Source organism: Typopeltis vanoorti, chromosome 16, assembly GCF_054136105.1.
Source record: "Typopeltis vanoorti isolate ZY-2024b chromosome 16, IOZ_Tvanoo_1.0, whole genome shotgun sequence".
In the NCBI taxonomy this organism is placed as follows: Eukaryota; Metazoa; Arthropoda; class Arachnida; order Uropygi; family Thelyphonidae; genus Typopeltis; species Typopeltis vanoorti.
Window position 1 is genome coordinate 89045542 of NC_143564.1, and position 21577 is coordinate 89067118.

Below are 21577 nucleotides of genomic sequence, written 5' to 3' on the forward strand. Positions count from 1 at the left end.
ATGCACTCCTTTGTCCAAGCCAAAAGTCTATTCATATCTTCCTGAACAACAGCAGTGTTACTATAATTTTCCAGCAAAACAACTAAAGATCCCCAGTCAATCCACAGAACATATCATTTACAAACAAGTTAAGCAGCAAGGCCTAGGAACAAAACCTTGTTAATGAGTTTATTTAATTATTTATTAAACAAATTATCACTTTCTTGTTTTTTTTTTTAAACATAGAGAGCATTGTATTCTTTCACTGTTATTGTTTTATCATTTATTATCTTTTATTGTTTATTGTAAAAACTGATTTTAAACTTAAATTTGTGCAATAAATTACATTACTGTGTGAAACATTATTCCATAAATGATAATAATTATGATTTTACCCTTGGTCGAGGGATGGCTTTCACAGGCTTTTTATCTCCCATCTTTTTCATAGCATTATAGTATTTCTTTTGGTCTTCTGTCATAAACATTTCCAAGGAACCACCTGCGTAGATATTACATACAACAGTTAGTTAAGATCACCTTTAAAAACATTAATTTGAAAAGATGCTTTTCAATTTTATTGTTTGCAGATATTCCAAGAAGCAGTACACTTAATGTTGGGAGTTCCACTCAAACAGTGGCCTACCTTTCTCATTGTATCCTGCACTCATTCACACTCAAGATACTCAATGGCAACACATTCCATTCATCCACTCTCTCCATGTAAAAAACCTAATCCTCTACTGCTCTCCCTTTCTCTTGCTTCTTTATAAAGAACTTCTTGTTCTTTACTCTGGATGAAAAACTATGAACAATCCACATCCACAAAGAGGGAGTTGCAATATTAGTCAGTAATTGCTTGCAGAACTCCATCTTAACTATAGAACCACATGATCCAAGAATGAAAACAATTAGATTAAAAGAAAAAGGGATTTTTTTTTTTCAAAATTATCCAAATTTATGCTCCAGATCACTAACATGAAGATGAAGAATCAGAAACTTTCTACTAGCAACTACAGGATCTTACGGACAAAAAAGACATCCTAATAGTGATAGGAGACTTCGATGTTGGGAGATTTACACCAGACATGAAAGATGCGATTGGCAAATTTGGAGTGGACAAGAGAAATGAAAGTGGTGAAAGACTGCTGGAATTCTGTAAACGTAATCTATTCATCTCAAACACCATATTTTTCCATAGACCATCGCACAAATACACATGGACATCTCTATACGGCATGATTAAAAATTGTATTGATTACATTCTGATCAAAAATAACTGGAAATCTTCATTTCAAAATGTAAGAACACTAAGAAACCAGATTTGATTCCGATCATGTACTAGCTGCAAAAGTTAAGTTGAAATTTTAAATACTATTAACATAACAAAACTGAAAGATACAACTATATAAAACAACTACAAAAACATAATAGAAACTGATTTAAAGTAAATAATCTTTGACAATGTAAAAAAAAAGACATGGAAAATGGACAGAGCAGTTATTGTAAATGCTACAAGAAAAACACTTGGTACAACAATTAGAGCAAATAACGAGTGGATAACCACAGACGTTTTGAGAACCTGAGAAGAAAAAAAGAGCTACAAAAATACTTTGAATGGAGAAAATACAGAAGAAAATAAGCAACATTATAAAAGACTGAAAAACAAAATGGACAGAATGTTAGATCTGCCAAAAACAACTGCCTGGAAGAAAAAGCAAAGATGTGTAAAGCCAATAATAAGCATTATAATAAGATTGTATATAAAATTATAAAATAATTAAAACAAAAACACCCACTAAAAATAAAAAATAAAAGTAATATTGAAACCCGAACAATTCAAGAAATTAAAAAAATTTGGAAAAAATATTACCAGATACTTTTCCAGAGAGAAGATGACTGGAAAAACACAAATAAAGAGATAGAAAGACAAAAAGCACCAAATGTACTTATCTAAGTCACCTGGTTATGATGAACTTCCTACTGAACTGTGGAAATATAGTGGCATAGCAGCCATCAATTTCCTGCTTGAACTTTTTAACCAAATACTATATACTGGTGAAATTCCAGATGGCTGGAAGATGGGCATTATAATACCAGTTTTCAAAAAGGCAGATAAATGAAGGTGTGAAGGTTATAGACCCAGAACATTGCTAAGTCATAGCTACAAAATCTTCACATGTATTATTCAAAGTAGAATTCAGACTTTAATGAATGAGACAATAGGAGAAAATCAAGCAAGCTTCAGGCCTGGGTGGTCTACTGTAGACCATGTTTTTGCAGTTAATAGCCTGTCTGAAACGTACTGGGCATGAAGTTGATTCCATTGACAGGAACAAAATGATAAAAATCTTAAAATCAATTATATTAGTTTCAGAAATACAAACCTTTATTATAAATTATTATAAAGGTACCAAACCAACTGTCAAATTTAATAAAATCAGACAAATGCAAAGTAGAAAAAGAGAGTCATGCAGGGTGCCCACTCTCCCCAAATTTATTTACTACCTATCTCGAAGAAATATGCAAAACCATAGCTGAGGATCCAGGTCTACAAATAAATGGTATGAATAGCAGATGATATTATTCTTGCAGAATCTCAAGCACAATTGGAAAAGACTACAAAAATTTTAAATGAAGAGCACAAAAACTTTTGGAATGAAAATCAATCTAAGCAAAACTAAAACAATGAAAATAGGAAGAAATGAGGAAAATATTTCAATAATCTTAGAAAAGCATATATTTGAACAAGTAAAGCAATTTACATATCTTGGCAGTCTCATTACTCACAACCTTGACAACACAAAAACAGTAAAAGACAGACTTAACAAAGGATGGGCTAATATGAATAAATTATTATTATTATTATCCAGGCCTTCATGGAATCAAAAGACTCATCGTGGGAGGTCGTTTTTAGGAAATACAAAGTCTATCATACCACTCCTTGAACCCATTAACCGTCCCCACTCCAACACTCTTTCAGGCAATGCATTCCAAGGTTCAACCACCCTCCACGCAAAGAAAACACTCCTCGCCCTCTTGCTCACAGTCTCCTTTCGTAACTTACAGCCCTGGAAGTTACGAAATTGTCATCGCTCCTTCCCACCGTTCCACCAAGTGAAAGAACTCTCCAATGTCTACCTTGTAACTGCCTCTCAACAGTTTAAAAGTCTCGATCATATCACCTCTCCTTCTTCTATCCACCAAACTTTGCAGTCCACATTCCCTCAGTTGATCCTCATAACTCATATTGTACAGTCCTGAAACCATTTTTGTTATCTACCTCTGTGCCCTTTCAACAGTCAATTTATCCCCTTCAAATCCTGGGGACCAAATCTGAGAACAATAGTCTAAGTGTGGTCTGATCAGGGCCTTATACAACAGAATGATAACTATTTTATCTCTGCAGGTCAACGTCCTTCTCGGTATTGCAGCAATCCTGTGAGTTACCCTCACCACCTTTGCAATAAGCTCCCTGAATTTCAGTTTTCTATCAATCATCACCCCCAGATCTCTTGTCTCCCCTACTTCCTCCAGCACAATTCCTCCAATAGAGTATGAAGTGTCCCAAACCTCAAGACCTTACATTTTGCTGCATTAAACCGAAACACCCATTCATTTGCCCATCTGTCTAGTTTATTCAAATCCTCTTACAGGGCTACCACATCTGCACTATTACTAATAACCTTTCCCAGCTTCACATCATCTGCTAACAACTGAATGTCCCCTTGCAATCCATTGACAAGATCATTGATATAAAGATTGAACAATACAGGTCCCAGTACTAAGCCCTGTGGAACCCCACTTGTAACCTTCTGCCTCCTTGAAACTGTTCCATCATACACAACTCTCTGATACCTATCAGTCAGCTAATCCTGAATCCATTTGACTATTGACTAACCTGACATTTAAACTCATGTGCTGCAACTTAAATATCAGCTAATCATGTGGCGCCCTGTCAAACGACTTTGCAAAATCCAAAAAAATGACAGTTTATGCCTTTCAATCATCAACTGCTCTTTATTATAAAAGACAATCATATTACTAAAGCAAGAGCACCCCTTAATAAATCCATGTTGATTCTCACAGATAACATTATTATTATTATTATTCCGGGCAACTCCAAGGAGTCGACAGACTCGTCGAGGGAGGCCCTAACATCCTGTCAGTTGTACATCTAGTCCTTGCAGTTGTACATGCCATGGTACTGCACCAATCAAACTCCTAAGCTTGTCATATTTTCCAGCCCGATAGTTCCACATGTACCCTGTCTTAATTGAAAATTCCACACCTTTAGCCACCTCCCAAGTCAAGACCTTATGATCACTCTCACCAATTGGTGGCAATGTGGTCATATTTGTTACACCAAATCCTCAGATGTAATTAATAGGTCAAGCACTCTCTGACCCCTAGTATTTTCCATTACATGCTGTCGCAGATAGTTATCCCTTAATAACTGCATAAAATCCAATTCCTTCCTCCCGTGTGTCCTCTCCTCACTCCAATCAATGCGACCATAGTTGAAATCTCCCATAATAATAACTTCCTTCCACTCATTTCTTCTATTTGCTTGTGCATACTATCTCCACCATCTTTTCCATCAGCTGGTCTATAGCAGCACCCCATTGTCTATTTTGTTCTGCTAGCCACAATCTCACACCAAATGGCCTAAAATGTGCTCTTTTCTCTATCCTGCAATTCAACTTCTATTCTCCTTATCTGCAGCTCATCAGCTATCATCAACAATACTCTTTCCCCCATTTTATTCTCCCTGTCATTCCTGAACACACAATACCCATCACATTCAATCCCACTAGCTATATCATCTACAGTCAGCCATGATTCACTGATACCAATAACCTGTGGTCTGGAAGTGCCAACCATGGCCAAAAACTCTTCCTTCTTGTTCCTAATACTCCTAGCATTAGTATACATGAATTTAAGACCCCCATTTGCCCCAACCCTACCTTGATGCCTTATATTAACTATCCCATTCTGATTTGTAGTCCTTATTCGCTCGGGCATATTATATTCATTCATACATTCAACTGCCTCCCTAAGGACTGTATATCTACTCCCCCCCCCTTAATAAATCTAGTTTCCCTGAATTTGCACATCCACTACATTCAGCAACACTTTCTCAATTCTCCTTACACCGTAACCATTCAAATGCAAGCCATCCATCTTATATAGATCCATCGCCCATCGAACTCACTCCACATGTCCACAAATTCCACACCACTCGTCATGCATAACCCACGCACAAAAACCTTTCCCAATATGGCCCTCCTTTTAAACATTTCACTGTCATACCGTGGCAAAAGACTAATCATTCTAACTCTCTCACTCTTTTCTTTTGCTACCTCAAACAATTCATTCAGGTCCTCTATCATTTCCATTTTGTCTCCTTTCAAATCATTCGTACCTGCCACAACAATCATTTCTTTAACCCTTTCCTTTTGCTCTCTAATAGATTCAGTTACATCCTTTATGGTTCGCACCAGGTTGGTACGATTTTGTCAAATCCTCTACTAACACACCTCGTACTAACAAGTCTCCATACAGCACTCTATCCTTCATTTTGTTCATGTTCACACTTATACGCCTATTTTTCCTGTCATACTTTTTGCTATTGCCTGGTTCATTCAGTCAACTTTTGCTCATACACTCTAGCTGCTGTTTTGCCGTTTGTATCGCACTCAACAATGCTATCTCACTCATTGCATCTATCTCATCTTTTTTATTCTCTCTAAAACCATTAATATGCTCTGAATTAATACTATCATTCACACTCTCACAATTCTCTGGTACAACCTCGCCGTTTCTTGTCATATCCCTATTTTCTTCATTCTGAAGTTTGACAAAAATATCACACTCATGATCCAAAATACACTTCAATTCCTCATTCTCCCTGCATTTTCTACACACACATTCACTCCTTTATTATCATCTAACCACACTCCGACCGCACTCCGCAAAGCATACATTTCGCAGATAGTATACGCTGAATCATCTCCTTTATATTACCGTTCTTTAATAAAGATGGCGAACCATCATTACTGGCCGCCATTTTCCTACATATGGGGGCCATACTTACTACTAACGTATTTTATCAAATTGTAAAATGAAACCCAAAAACATACAAAAAGACGCACTAAGATACACAAGGCAAACAAAACTATGCAATATTCAAGTAAATTTATCAACGATAATGAAAATAACACTTATCTTATCAGAAGCTTTCACGAACACTACACACTATGAATCCCTCTAGCGGCAAACCCCAACATTACCCTCATCTACCCAACACTGTATATAGTTCCTCACTAATTTCTCCATGCCCTTAACAACTACTGATGACACACAAACAGGCCTATAATTAGACACTTCCATTCTGCTACCACCCTTATGCAGCGGCACTATCTTACCTTCCTTCCATTCCCTGGGTACCTTACCTTCAGCCAGACATAGAATAATTATATTTCTCAACAAATAGAGACAACTGGGATAAAAACGGCACTAACTAATGAATGACATCTCCCCCTCCAACAGAAACTGCTGTATAGACTCAAGCAAAACCACATGTTGCACTGGCAACATATAGTTTTGCTTGATACCACCCTGTTGTGAACGTGTTAAAACTAAGAAATATATAGTGAATGTGCCTCAGATATTATGGAATTCGGTAGCATTTCAACTTGACTATTGAAATGCTAATTTGTCTTTGGGTTAAGTGATCTTTCGTTAATATCGCACCAATCATATGCACTTCATCATAGCTGCTCTACGTACCTCAAGTCTTGTAATTTACTGGTAATTTTTGCTTTTAATAATGGGAAAGAAGATGAAGGTGTTTGGGTAGATGACTTTGATGATGCACAAGGAAACTGTTCTCGATGCCAAAAGTAGTGATAGCGAATAGGAGCTTCTTGGTAAGTTGCACCATTTTCAGTTTTCTGAAAACTTTAGTTTACGAAAATCCATGCATATCTTGCACCATGATTTTTTAGCTTTAATTTTGGGAAAAAAGTGTGAGTTATATTCTAGTAAATACGGTAATTTTTTTTTTTTTTTTTAGCTTTCAAATTCTTAAGTATGGATCATTGGTTAAAGATTGGATTTATAAAACCCACAAAAAGAGAACAATATAGTAAATACAAGTAGCTGTAAGCAACAAGAAAATGTTTATATTGCATCTGGATCAAATGAAATGGATAAGGGTGTGTCGTCAGACATCTCTAGAGAACCAACTAGAAAGAAGATCTTCGTTAGTGTGATATGAATTACTTGAAATGTGGTTTTCATGGATGGGAAATGAAGACCCTATTCCAAATTTTGTTCCATTAAAAATAAATCATATTTTTTGTTTACATGAACATATAAATTCAAAGAAAATAGACATTTACAATGAAATATACTTTATTTATTTATTATTCGATAAGGGGGTACTTGGTAATAATGAAAATTTAAAAAGGGGTATGCGGATATACCTGAAGTTTGAGAAACACTGGTATAGAGCATAAAAATGTCACTGCTTCTATACCTATCATTATCCCCTTTATCCCCTCCCCTAGGCTCAATGTTTCCTGACATCATCCCCCTTCCCCCAAGCACATATTCCCATGAGAGGCCAACACTGCTACCATCCACCCTGGGAATTCTAGTTTCTCTGCATTGACACACTGACTTGTTCAGAAAACAACAATCTTTCCAGATGCCTTCATCCTTCCTCATTCAAATGTAAGCAGTCTCTAGCATACAGTTCCCTTCTGTCTTCAAACACCCTCCAAGCATCCACGTATTCCAACCCTCTCTTCTCACACATTCTGGCTATTATGTGATTAAGTATTGTTGCTCTTCTGCTCAGCTCGTCACTATCATACCTGGGCAACACACACACACACACACACACACACACACACACACACACACACACACACACACACACACACACACACACACACACACACACACACAATCCTCTCTGCGTTTTCTTTTGCACAACTTCAAGCAAGAATCTCAGATCTCTCACCTCCCAATTTACACTGCCTCTCAAGTCATTCGTGCCCACCATCACAATCATCTCATCCATCCTTTCACTCCTCTTAATTGCCATAGCCACATTCTCTATTGTTCATCCAGGCAAACACTCCTCACGCACCCTATTTTGCACACCATGGATCATTGAGTCACTATACATTACACCTCTCACCATTCCCTCTCTCTCTCTCTCTCCTACTGTTCCCATTCTCTCCTCCTCTATCACTTCCATAACTCTCTCTTCCACTTATCCTATTCTCTCCTCTTGTGTTATTCCCATAACTCTCTCTCATTCCCTCTCTTCTGCTATTCCCATTCTCTCCTCTTCTAGCATTCCCTCTCTCTCCTACTGTTTCCATTCTCTCCTCTTTTAGCATTCCCATACCACTCTCTCATTCCCTCTCTCCTGCTGTTTCCACTCTCTCCTCTTCTATCATTCCCAAAATGCTCTCCTCTCTTATCCTTCCCTCTCTCATACTCTGATTCACCTTGTATTTATCTCTTCCATTCTCCTCATCTTATCTTTCATACTTCTCATCTCATTCACAAGACATTCCACCTCCTCTTTCAGCCCATCTATCTCCCTCTGCAAGTCAGTCATTCTAAATCGAAATTCGCTCTCCCAAACAAAACCATCTCCGAAACTTTCATAGTCACTCACGCCTTCCATACTATCAACTATTATTTTCTCATCCATATTTTTTTCTTCATTCTCTCCTATCACACTACTTATCTTCCGATATTCATTTCCCATTCCTGGAGCAACTAGGTCAGTTATTGATATATCTATTTCATTTATTTCCTCCCATTGCCTGCATTTTGCGCACGCACCCCCCCCCCTCTCTCACCAGCCACATATCCAACTCCCAAGATGCATCATGCCACAAAGTCCCTTATTATATTACTTATAATGGAGTTCTTAAATGGCAGAGGACTTGGCGACACACCATTTGCAACTGCAGCTGAATCTAACATCATTCCTTACTGCCAAGGAACAAAGTAATGGTTTACTAAAGTAATTATATATAAAGGCTAAATAAACACTGTATTATATAATACAATATGTAACACGAAATATGTAACATAATAATACAATATGTAACTCAAAAATAATACAATATGTAACACGAAACTCTAAAGCAGAACCTCTAAACAATACGTGTTACTGAGAAAAAAAAAATGGAGCACAATTCACAAAGGAATTCACACTATACACCTTTTAAAAAACACTTTTTTGAACAACAGCTCAAATCCACCACCCATGCTTCAGCGACCCTAGCATCAATTAAACAAATTAAACAAAATATGAAAAAAATAACAGCATTTCTAAAAGTCTCAAACCAAAATTCTATAAAACGATTATTATACCTATAGCAACGTGTGGAACCATCCACTGTGAATTCTCCATTCTCCTTGGATGGATGGTTTATGGGAAAATGAGAGACATATTCAGAAGTGACATCCCTATGAGTCTAAAAAGGAAAGCTTTCGACCAGTGCATACTTCCTATCCTAACATATGGGGGAGAAACATAGACTTTAACAGAAGTCCTAAACAAAAAACTGAGAACAACACAACATCGCATGGAGATAAGTATGCTAAAAATAACAGAAGAGATAGGAAGACAAATATCTGGATAAGATCTCAAACAGGAGTCATGGATATTGTAAAATACATTAAACAGGCTAAGTGGAGATGGGCTGGCCATATTGCCAGATGCAATGATGAGAGATGGACTAGAAAAACAAGAGTGGAGACCAATAGATGGAACAAGACAAAGAGGAAGACTGAGAAGAAGAAGGTGGAGGGATATGAACTGGAACAAGTTGCAGGAGTGAGATGGATGGGAGAGGAAGAAAATCAAGTGGTCTGGCAAACCATGGGGGAGACCTTCATCCAGCAATGGACAGAACCAAATGGTTGAAGAAGAAGAAGAGAAGAATGTGTGGAACCAAGACATGTGGACACTCAATCAGAAAGAAATACAGAAAATCAGAGCATTCGAAATGAAATGCTTAATTTTCAAAAAAATTCTTAATTTTTAATTTTTCTAAATTCTTAATTTTTAAAATTCGAAATAATGCTTAAGAAACATAAATAAGACTCACTGGTCAGAATACAAAACAAATGAACAAGTCAAACACTTAAATTATAGAGAAGATATCATACTTATAATTCTTAAACAGCAATTAAGATGGTTTGGACATCTCCAGAGAATGTCTGCTTAGGGATTATGAACAGAATCATTAGAGGAAGAGGAGCAAGAGGCAGACCAAAAATAATTTTGCTATAGCCTGTCCTTCAAAGACACAATTATTGAGCTTCAGAGAGATGACAGAAATGGCCAAAGATAGAACCAGATGCACTGATTTCGTAAGGGACTCAACTTGTCATCTTATGGATGAGGAAGAAGAAGAAGAAGAAAAAGATAGCACCTCCGTAGCACAGTTGAAAGAAGAGCAACAGGATGTACTGTTCAACTAGAGAGGTTCTCAGATTAATTCTCATCATGATGAGATCTTTATACGTATGAGCTTTTACAACTGAGGTTGAGTTAATCAATCTTATAATTGTGGCAGGGATTTTTCTCTTGGAAACTTGGTTTTTTTCATCCTGCAAAACAGGCAAATTCAGAAAACACATGCAATTAATAGACAAAAGGACTATGTAGTATGAGTAAAGGTGGTGCAGCTGATGGTAGATTGTGTAGTGTAGAATAGCATCTCGTGAGAGAGGAAGAACAGTGTGCGTGTTGCCCAGGTATGATAATGATGAGCTGAGCAGAAGAGCGGCGATATTGAATGGAATAATAGCGAGAATGTGTGACAAGAGAGGACTGGTATATATGAATGCTTGGAGAGCGTTTGAGGAAAGAGAGGAATTGTATGCAAGAGACCGTTTACATTTGAATGAGGAAGGACGTAGGCATCTGGAGAGATTGCTGTTCTGAACGAGTCAGTGTGTCCCAGGGAGGATGATAGCAGGGGTGGCCTCTTGTGGGAATGGATACTTGGGAGAAGGGAGACAATGTCAGGTAACACTGAGCCCAGTGGAGTCTAGAAGGGATAATGCTGGGTATAGAAACAATGGCATTTATATGCTTTATACTAATGCCAGGAGTATCCGGAATAAGGGAGAGGAATTGGTGGCGCAGATAGCATCAGCCTGGCCAAAAATTATTGCGATCACTGAGACGTGGTTGACAGAAGAGGATATAACAACAGGGTATAGCGTTTATACGCTGGGTATAGCATTTTTCGTCAGGATAGGAGGGGAAAGCGTGGTGGTGGGGTACTGCTTATGATAAGTGATGACCTATGTCCTCTAAGAGTGGAGAATTTGGAAGGAAGTGAGACAAATGATTTTGAGAGCGTATGGTGTGAGGTAGAGGTAGGCAAGACAGGATATTTAGTGGGATGTTGCTACAGACCCAGGAGCACAGAGGATGGGGACCAGGAGATGTTTAGACAGCTAAGTTTGGCAAGTGCAAGAAGAATGATTGTTATGGGAGATTTTAACTTCAGTAGTATAAATTGGAGAGTGGAAGATGCATGTTGCAATAGGGGAATGGAATTTCTAGAATTCTTGAGGGACAAATGTCTTAGGCAACATGTAACAGAGGGAACAAGAGGTTCAAAAGTTTTGGATTTGGTTATAGCATCAGAAGAGTTGATAATAACTGAGTTGATGTCTCTCCCGCCAGTTGGAGAGAGTGACCATATGGTGTTGACTTGGAAAATGAATAGACATGCAGGAGTATCAAAGAGACGGGAACTTATGTGGAATTATAAAGCAGGTAATTATAATAGTCTTAGACGTCAACTTCGGGAAGTTTCATGGAGGGAGGAATTGGAAGGTGGGGATATCACTAGTGCGTGGGAAATTGTGAAAGAATATTTGTTTTCAGCAATGGTAAGTTGTATACCACGAGTGAAGAAGAGAACGCAATTTGGAGTAAAGTGGATGACAAACAATATTAAACAGGAATTGCATGCAAAAAAGAGGCTATGGAAGAGATATAAGGAGACAGGTGAAGAGATGCATGAGGAATATAAGACACAGGCCAGAAGAGTGACTAGTGTGGTAAGGAAAGCGAAACTGGAATATGAGAGGAGATTGGCCCTAAGATCCAAAGAAAATCCCAGGGAATTTTTTAACTATGTGGCCAGTAGGAGGAGAAATGACTGTGGAAGAATGATATTGTGGGATAAAAATGGGAATAGAGTGACTGATGCAGAGGACATAGTGAAATTGTTCAATTCATGAACACTTTCTTGGAGTATTTCATCCTAGAGGAGTCCGTTTTAATGCTAGAGGGATAGGACTGTTTCGAGGTCTGGAGGTACAGGAGGAGAGTGTCTTTCAGATATTGAGTACTCTGGATGTCAGTAAAGCTCTGGGACTGGATGGTATTTCACCACGAGTTTTGAGAGAATGTGCTAGAGAATTGACAGTGCCTTTAACGTGGCTTTTCAATGAAAGTCTGGCTTTGGCAAAGGTGCCCAGGGAATGGAAGGAAGGTAAGATAGTGCCATTGCATAAGGGTGGTAACAGACTGGAAGTGTCTAATTATAGGCCAGTCTGTGTGTCATCAGTAGTTGTTAAGATCTTGGAGAAAGTAGTGAGGGACCGTATACAGCATTGGGCAGATGAGGGTAATGTTATTCTGTGAGAATCAACATGGATTTGTGAAAGGACACTCTTGTTTTAGCAATATGCTAGCCTTTTATAATAAAGTTACAAGAACATTAGATGAGGGAAAGGCATATATTGCAATTTTCTTAGACTTGGCGAAGGCATTTGACAGGGTGCCACATGATAAGCTGATATTTAAGTTGCAGCACATGGGTCTGGATGTCAGATTGGTCAACTGGATTCAGAATTGGCTGTCTGATAGGTATCAGAGAGTTGTGTATGGTGGAGCTGTTTCCAGGAGGCAGAGCGTAACAAGTGGGGTCCCACAGGGCTCAGTACTAGGACCTACTGAGGTCCTAGTACTGAGTACTCAATGACATAGCCAGTGGATTGCAGGGGGATATTCAGTTGTTTGCAGATGATGCGAAGCTGGGAAGGATTATTAGTAATACTGCAGATGTGGTAGCCCTGCAAGAGGATTTAAATAAGTTAGATAGATGGGCAAATGAATGGGAGATGTCAGTTTAATGCAGCAAAATGTAAGGTCTTGAGGTTTGGGAAACATCGATGGGATGCTGCATACTCTATGGGAGGAGTTATACTGGAGGAAATAGGGGAAACAAGAGATCTGGGGTTGATGATTGATAGAAACCTGAAGTTTAGGGGACATATTGCAAAGGTGGTGAAGGTAACACAGAGGATTGCTGCTATTATGAGAAGGACACTGATCTGCAGAGATAAGAGGGTTATCATTCTGTTGTATAAGTCTGTGATGAGACCACACTTGGACTATTGTTCTCAGATTTGGTCCCCAGGATTTGAAGGGGATAAATTAACTGTGGAAAGGATACAAAGAAGGATGACAAAGATGGTTTCAGGACTGTACAAGGATAGTTATGAGGATCGGCTGAGAGAATGTGGACTGCAGAGTTTGGTGGATAGAAGGAGGAGAGGTTATATGATTGAGACTTTTAAACTGTTGAGAGGTGGTTACAGGGTTGACAGTGGGGAGTTCGTTCGCTTGGTTGAGCAGCGGGAAGGAGTGATGACAAGAGGCCATCCCTGGAAGTTACGAAAGGAAACTGTGAGCAAGAGAATAAGGAGTGGTTTCTTTGTGTGGAGGGTGGTTGAGCCGTGGAATGCATTGCCTGATGGAGTGGTGGGAGCGAGAACGGTCAGTGAGTTTAAAGAGTGGTATGATAGACTTTGTGTTTCTCAGGGGGGACCTCCCCCTCGATGAGTCTTGACAGACTTTATATCTTAGGAAGGACCTCCCTCGATGAGTCTTTTGACTCCTTGGAGGCCTGAATAATAATAATAATAATAATAATAATAATAATAATAATAATATACATTCCTGAGACTTCTGATCCCTTGCCTTCTGCCCATGTTTCTTTTCTACTGTTGACCTTCACCCAATCAATTAAGATGATCCCAATTTTCTATGCCTCTTTTCCATAGCAACATTACTATTTCTACTGTCTTTGTCCAAACATCTGCACTGACTGAATATAACTGAAGTAATCCTTTTTGGAATAAGTTACTTCATTCACTCACTCTATACAAAATCCCCACCCCATTCAGTAATTTTCCATGGTCATCTATAAACATGTGGCAAAGCAGTCCAAGATAAAAATTCAGCATAGCTCAAGTCCAATATCTCAGTTTCATACCAAGTGTATACAGCCTGCAACATCTCTGAAAAGAGGCCATCAACAAATCCAAATCCAACTTGGAAAGGGTCAACTGCAAAAATCCTTACTCATTGCTCAAATAACAGTGGAGACTTCTGAACCTACATTTCCAGTTCTCTCACATTAAGATGATAATGTAGTAACATCATTCAAAGATAAGCAGACAACTTTTTATCATCAGTCTTCTCCTCCAACTCTTTATAGATGACCAAGGAAAATTACTGCTACCTCACAGAAACTTTGCTGCTTATAAGCATCTCTGATCATCAAATGATCTCTGATCATCAAAAATACATGACAAGAAACTTTATTAGTCTGGATGCCATAATAAATTTAGTTTAATCCTTTATCCAAGTGTGAGCAAACAAAGTTTGCACCTGAAAATATCTTCAGGACTGAATATGGTGTTGTACTACCTTACTGGGGTAGGTAGTACAACACCAGGCAACTCGTAGCAAAGGTGGAGTAAGATACTAGCACTCTCATCCCAGTATCTCCCAAAATGCAAAACACATCTCCTTGCGGATATGTATAATGTTATGCATTAAGGGATTGGCCACTACCCAGACTAGTTTCGACCTTTATTGAGGTCTCTTCAGTGGGAACCAGGCCCAGAGTTGGATATACCAGGCAGAAGCAATAGCGAGGTCATCTTTACCTATAGGAGTTGCCAAAAGGTGTGCCACCTTTTTTTTTATTAAATTACTCTGGATTTAGAGAAAGATGTTGAAAGTTTATTTTTCACTCAGTTAGACTAATAAGTTGGCAATCCTAAAAAAATTTTTGATCTGATGATCACAAAAAATTGCAATTCTTATTTCCTCTTCTAAAGACCAACTTCAATTTTTACATTTGTTTCTACCAAATGCCTTGTAATCTGGCTTACTATAGTCAAATGGATAAGACACCAACTTCTGAATCTCTGAAAACAAAGACCACATCTGGAAGACTACTACTATGGCTGCTCAGGACCTACAGATCATATCTTGAATACCAGTCACAGAATCAGTTCAAAAAAAGGTCACCTTGCTTCACATAAATAAATACAAATATCAAAGACTACTATTCTTGTGTCTGCCTGTGGAAACATTTAAACTAATTAATCTAATGGCCAAGAGTGCCTAATTAATTCCAGGGTGTTGCAATTTACTATTTTAGAAGTATTCTTTTGTTTCTTTACTTCAGTTCTCACTTAAGCAGTAGCTATGTGCATGTTTCTTTCTTATGTTTGGTTCCCTGATGATGCAGGTTAACTTTGGCAAATAAGAATATAGTCATTAATTATTTTAGTTATTATATCATATATATTGTCAACATCCTAAAAATACCTATGTTTGCTGTAAAATAAAAAATAAAAAAACAGTTTCTAAAAAGGTAAATAGGAGTCATTCATCAAATTATTGACCTCTCTTCATTCTTCTCAAAGACAACGGAGAAGGTCATTAGCAGACAAGCCAACTTATTTATCACCTGAGGGCCACCAACTGATTAATGAACTTGGGAGTGGTAGAATCCAGTTTGGATTGTACTACTCACATTCTGTATATTTCCTAGCCAATCTTATCCATCTTTGGAAACAAGCAATGAAAAGGTCTGAAGAAATTTTTAGTTGCTGTCAACATTTCCAGGACATTTGATCAGTTCTGGTAAAGAAGTGATCAAATGATGATTAGAGGTTTCTTACCAAACTACTATCTTATAGTTTCTTCTATCCTTTGAAAGCAGATGACCAATTTCCTCTCTGTTTATTCATCACATATCATGGCAGATAGTTTCCTCTCTTCTCACATTTCTATGTCAATGACAGGGCATTCTAGGACTTTGTGCTGCCCTACATTCTTCCTCCCCATACATTAATGAGCTTTCTCTCTCTCTCTCTCTCTCTTTCTTATACCATAAATCCTATTTGTGATTTTTCTAAAGAGAGTTCTATTCCTCTTCTTCTTCTTTCAAGATTCTCCATAACTAATATTATAAAAGTGATCTCCTTCTTCTCCAGCAGGAAAGAGCATAATCTAGTGAACTTCACTGCTATGAAAACTCAGTTCTGTCTTATTTCTCTTGAGAAAGATCTCACTTTACCATCCCTACAATTTATAATAATCAGATCTTCGGTGAAAATCAGATTTATAGATTTCTTTTTTTCAGTAGCTGGCTTATACTTTTAGCCTTTCATGATGCGAATATATCATATGTCCATAACCTCAACCTCAAAAAGACTTGGTATCCTCTTCTATTCCAGATGCTGCCTCTCACCTGTGTAACTTATAACACACTGTATAAATTCACCGTTGTCCATTGTTAAAGCAAGAATGTGTAAGAAGAGGTTTGGAACATTTGCATGTGTGGAATGCATTTGATGGCTGGGAGAAACACATGCAAGAGACAAGTTGCCATTTGGCCAGAAAACTGTGAGGAGTTGTCTCTTTTCTTAAGAAGAGGTTAGAAATTGGATACAGGCATTTGGAGAAATTATTATTTGCAGTAAACAAATTTGTGTGTGGAGTCAGGAACAGTAGAATTGTCATGTAGAAAGTAGTATGAATGACCTCATGTGGGGGGGGGTAATGTGAGTAACAAAAGTATATGTAGAATGATACAGAGTAGACTGGAAACTAAGAACAATAATGAGTATAGGTCTAATTAGGGATACCAACAACACACTGCTTTTTATGCAAATGCTCAAAGATTACAGGTGTTAATGAAATATGGTTCACATCTTTAAAGGAATAGTGGTTGAAGAGTCAGCATATTTCAGGAGGACAAGAGAGAGAGAGAGAGAGAGAGAGATGAGTGAAGGGGGGGGGGGGGAGAGAGTTATTTATGATAACAGAAGAGTTGTATCCACTTAGAATGGGAAACCAGAAAGGAAATCCACTGGCTTTAGAGGTTGGCAATAGAAAATATTTAGTGAGGTGTTGTTATATAGTGGAGCATGAGATGTTTAGATAAATCAGTTTAGCTATTCAAAAACAGGTAATCATTGTAGGAGATTTCAACTGGGGAAAATGAATCTGAATCAGCTTTTTTCATGTCTTTACGTCCCATAGATGACCAAGTACTGCCCTTGGCTTCCCTAAACAATAATTTGGGAAATAGTGATTCTTATGTTCAATAGAATATTTCTTGTCTGCAAAGTGCATGTGAGACTGGCTAACTCATCTTCAGGTGAAAGAACTGAAGAAAGGTTCTTTACATCCTTGATGAGATTCAACCTCAAGTTTTCCAACTGCCTAGTAATAAGAAAACATAATTTTTGAAATTCTTGAAGGTCAATTATTCTGCTAGCATATGATGGGGGGAACCATGAATTTTAGAATTTTAGAACCATGAATTTGTGCTCACAGCACAAACAATAGAGATAGCATTTCATTCACAATCATCAGACTGTAAGAATGATGGGATCATACAGTTGAAAACAACTGAACCATAGGGGCTTCAACTGTAGCAACAAAGAGGTGGAAATAATCATCTGTAATAAGAAAACTTCTGCCTGTGTAGCTCAGTGGAAGTGGCGCTTCTCTCCTCTGTGCTAAGTCGCTTGAAGTTAGAACTTAGGTTCAAGTCTAGTCGTCGACTGGAGGAACTTTTTTTGCCAGCCAGGCTGGCCGAGTGGTTAGATTATCCACTCTCCAGCTAAAAGGCTGCGGGTTCGAATCCAGGCATGGGCATGGATGTTTATGATTGTCTTTGGAAATACTAGTGGTGGTGGTGGTGGTGGTTAGCAGTAGATGGCGTTGGTGTAGTTGTGGTCAGTTGGTGGATTGAGTTGCAGAGACAGAGCTGTAGAGCAGGTATCCTCCCTCGATGAGTTTTTGTACTCCCTGGAGGTGTCTAATAATAATAATAATAAAAACTGAATTTCTGGAATTCTTGAGAATGGTGAAATTCCCACTGTTAGCATGCATGGGAGAGATCACAATTTATTTATTATTTCGTGACACCTCCAAGGAGTCCAAAGACTCATTGAGGGAGGGCACCTACTCAACAAATCTCCATCTCCACCACTTAATTCACAAACTACCCAACTGCTACTACCATTATCATCTATACCAATGCCATCTACTGCCCTCTTCCCCACCACTAGTATTTTTTGTCTGTAAATTGCATATGTTCTGAAGACCGATTTGTCTGCATGTGGGATGAAAAAAACCCGAGTTTCCCGGAGGGGAAAAATCCTGTTACCTCCATATGAGATTGGCTAATTCACCTTCAATTGAAAAAAAAAAAAAAAAAAACCATATAAAGATTGACAAGACTTGAACTCAGGTATTTCCAATTGCATGGCACAACATACCATCATTCTTCCAATTGTGCTACAGAGGTGCTTTCACAACAATCAAGAATTCTGCATTTGGTTACTGCACCAGAGGATGAAGACAGATGGCATTTCATTCACAGTCACTAAATAGTGAGAAAGATCATGGCTGAGTAGGTAGGTAAAAACCTGATAAAGGGAGGGATTTGTGTGTAACTGCAGTACAGATGATTATGATCGATTAGATGGAAGAAACATTGCAGAGAGAGAGAGAGATCAGTAATACATCATAGTTAAGAAACATTTGATAAAGCAGTGATGACTTGCATATCTGAATTGAGAATGATAAGTATGCTTCAAGAAAAACAGATGCTCACAGAAGATCGAAGGCATAAAGAGGAGATGAAGAGAAGTTGCATGATGAATATACAGTTCATTGGTGACACAAAATAGGGGTGATAAGTGTAGGAAAATTTTCTACACTTATCATCCCTATTTTGTTTATATGGTCAGTGATAACAAAAATAAATACAAAAGGATGGTCTTGCTGGAGTATGTATTCAAGGGGTGAAGAGGAAAGTAAATCTCTCATAGAAAACCTTATTCTCAGCAGCAGCACTCACATCATGCTCAGTTTGATGCCTAGAGTTTATTCATATCACCATCACTAATTCAGTGCAATTAATTAAGTCAGGACAGAAAGGAGTGGCAGAGGTTAATCCTAGTTGTATGAGGGTACAGTGAGCAAGGGAATCAGTAGTAGAATTTTTACACCCAGAGTGGTGGATTTGAGAATATCCTGTCAAAAGACAGCATTGGCATGAAGAGTGTGAATAAATTTAAAGTACAAAATATCATGAGTTAATAACTGAGTGGAACTTCCAAAAGTTGAGGCTACTCATCCTGTGGTGATCTGTTAATTTTTTCATTCTTGAATATTTACCATTTTTCTCAACAACACATTGTAAAATTAATGATTAAAAAAGGTAAAGCAGTGAAATTAATTATGAAATTTATGAATACTTATCTTTTTCTTCTGTTCATTGAAATTGTCAATTATAACACCAATGAAGAGATTGAGAGTAAAAAAAGAACCAATAATGATAAACAGCACAAAATAAAGGTACATATAGATGTTCACTTCATCCTCTGGTTGCTGTTCTTTCTGAAAATGAAAAATAAAATAAATAGTATTATGAGGCAAACTAATTTTACAATTTGAAAATGTTTGTAGAAAAATCACAGTATTTCAAAAAAAAATATGAAGAAATTAATAAAAAAAAAAAAAAAAAAACCTTGGTGCTCTTATTTCAGCCATCCTCTTCCTCATCAGCCTATAGTTTTACGGATGATATTACTTTTCATTTCTGTACATATTCATACAACAAACCTTAATTTGCTCAAAACTTCCCTAGCTCCAAGATCGTCTACAACCAGTGCTCTTAACATTAATCTAAATACATCCTTTGATGGTGATGAAAACTTTCAATACTTCCAAAACAATTCTGTTTTTATTTCCACAAAAGAGATCTTAGTTCTTCTCTCCTCACCATTGGTGTAACAGTCAAGAATAGATTTCTTTTCACGAACCGACACTTATCCCTAGCCTTTCCAAGAACAAACATATCACTTCTAGATAGTATTCTCTGCTTCCAAAAAAAACTTGACATACCTTTTTACGCAATGCATTCAGTAGTGCAGCTAGAGCTTTTGCCACCCCTCTCACAATACACACCAAAAATACTACAAAAAGTCAAAACGACATATAGGGAAATAAATTAAAACACTATGTTTATTTTTGAAGTAAAACTTTAATTTCAACATTCTAAAATGCTAATTACAAAGATAATAAGCCAAAAGGAAACTCTATGGATGTCGATGGATTTTGACCTGAGTTTCGTACCGGGCTATAAAATAAAACGGGATTTACCATCTCCCTTTCAATTAAAATAAAACAGGATTTACCATCTCCCTTTCAATTCTAAAACGTTATTTTTCTTGCTTTTCTGTTAGCAAAATCGTCGATGACATTACCGAAATCTATTTCATAATAATGTAGGTAATTCTTAATCTATTTTATTTAGAAAAACTCCTCTCACAACTAGCAACACTTACAGCAATTGTGAGGAAAATTTGCAGTAATATTACAATATTTGGAAATGAGTTCTCAAGACTGTATTTTAGAATTAACTGCAAAAATTCAAAAAGGTTCAAAGTGCTGCCTGGGGCAGACAGCTCCCTTTGCCCCTCCTTAGTTATGCCTCTGAATGCATTACTTTTCACCAGTCCAACTATTAACTGTGTACAAATCCCAAGTTCACCGAACCTTAGAATACTATCTACGAGGGTGGTCTGAAAAGTTCTCAGCCTAACAATGAAAAAATGAATCTATAATTTCAAAATTATTTTTATTTTTTAACATAATCTCCCTTAAGACATACATTTATTCCAGCACCATTATCCCATCCCTGTAGTGGTTCTCAGTAAGATCTGCAAAATACCCCTGTAAGCTGCAATCACCAATCACCTTGATTCAAAGAAAAACACTGACAAAGAAAAAGCGAGGAAGAGTTTTAGTAAGTGATAGAAGTCAGAGGGAGCCAAATTTGGGAAATAGGGTGGATGTTCCAACAATTCATAGCGCAGATCCCTTAATTTTCTCATTGGCAAAACACCTTTGTGGGCAGGTGCACTGTCCTGATGAAAGATGATTTTTTTTTCTTCTGCAAACCAGGTCTTTTCTCACAAATTTTTTCGGCTAGTCTGGTTAAAAGATCAGAAGAATATTCCCTGGTTATTGTTTTACCTTTTTCAAGATAATTAATATACAAAATGCCTTTAGCATCCTAAAATGATGCCATCACCTTTCATGCTGATGGAAGGAACTGACTGTGTCTTCTTTGGCACTGAACAACCGGCTTCTGTCCGCTGTTTTGACTGCTGTTTGGATTCTGGTGTGTAATGGTGAGTCCAC

General features: G+C 37.6%; 1 protein-coding gene across 1 annotated transcript in view; it reads right to left on the reverse strand.

Annotated features, from left to right (window-relative positions):
- Window positions 1-21577, reverse strand: part of LOC150098179 (sodium channel protein para-like) — a 1334265-nt gene that overhangs the window by 67092 nt on the left and 1245596 nt on the right. The window contains 2 exon segments of the mRNA XM_090406598.1: window positions 375-482; window positions 19631-19768. Of these exon segments, the coding sequence (XP_090262724.1) occupies window positions 375-482; window positions 19631-19768 (246 nt within the window).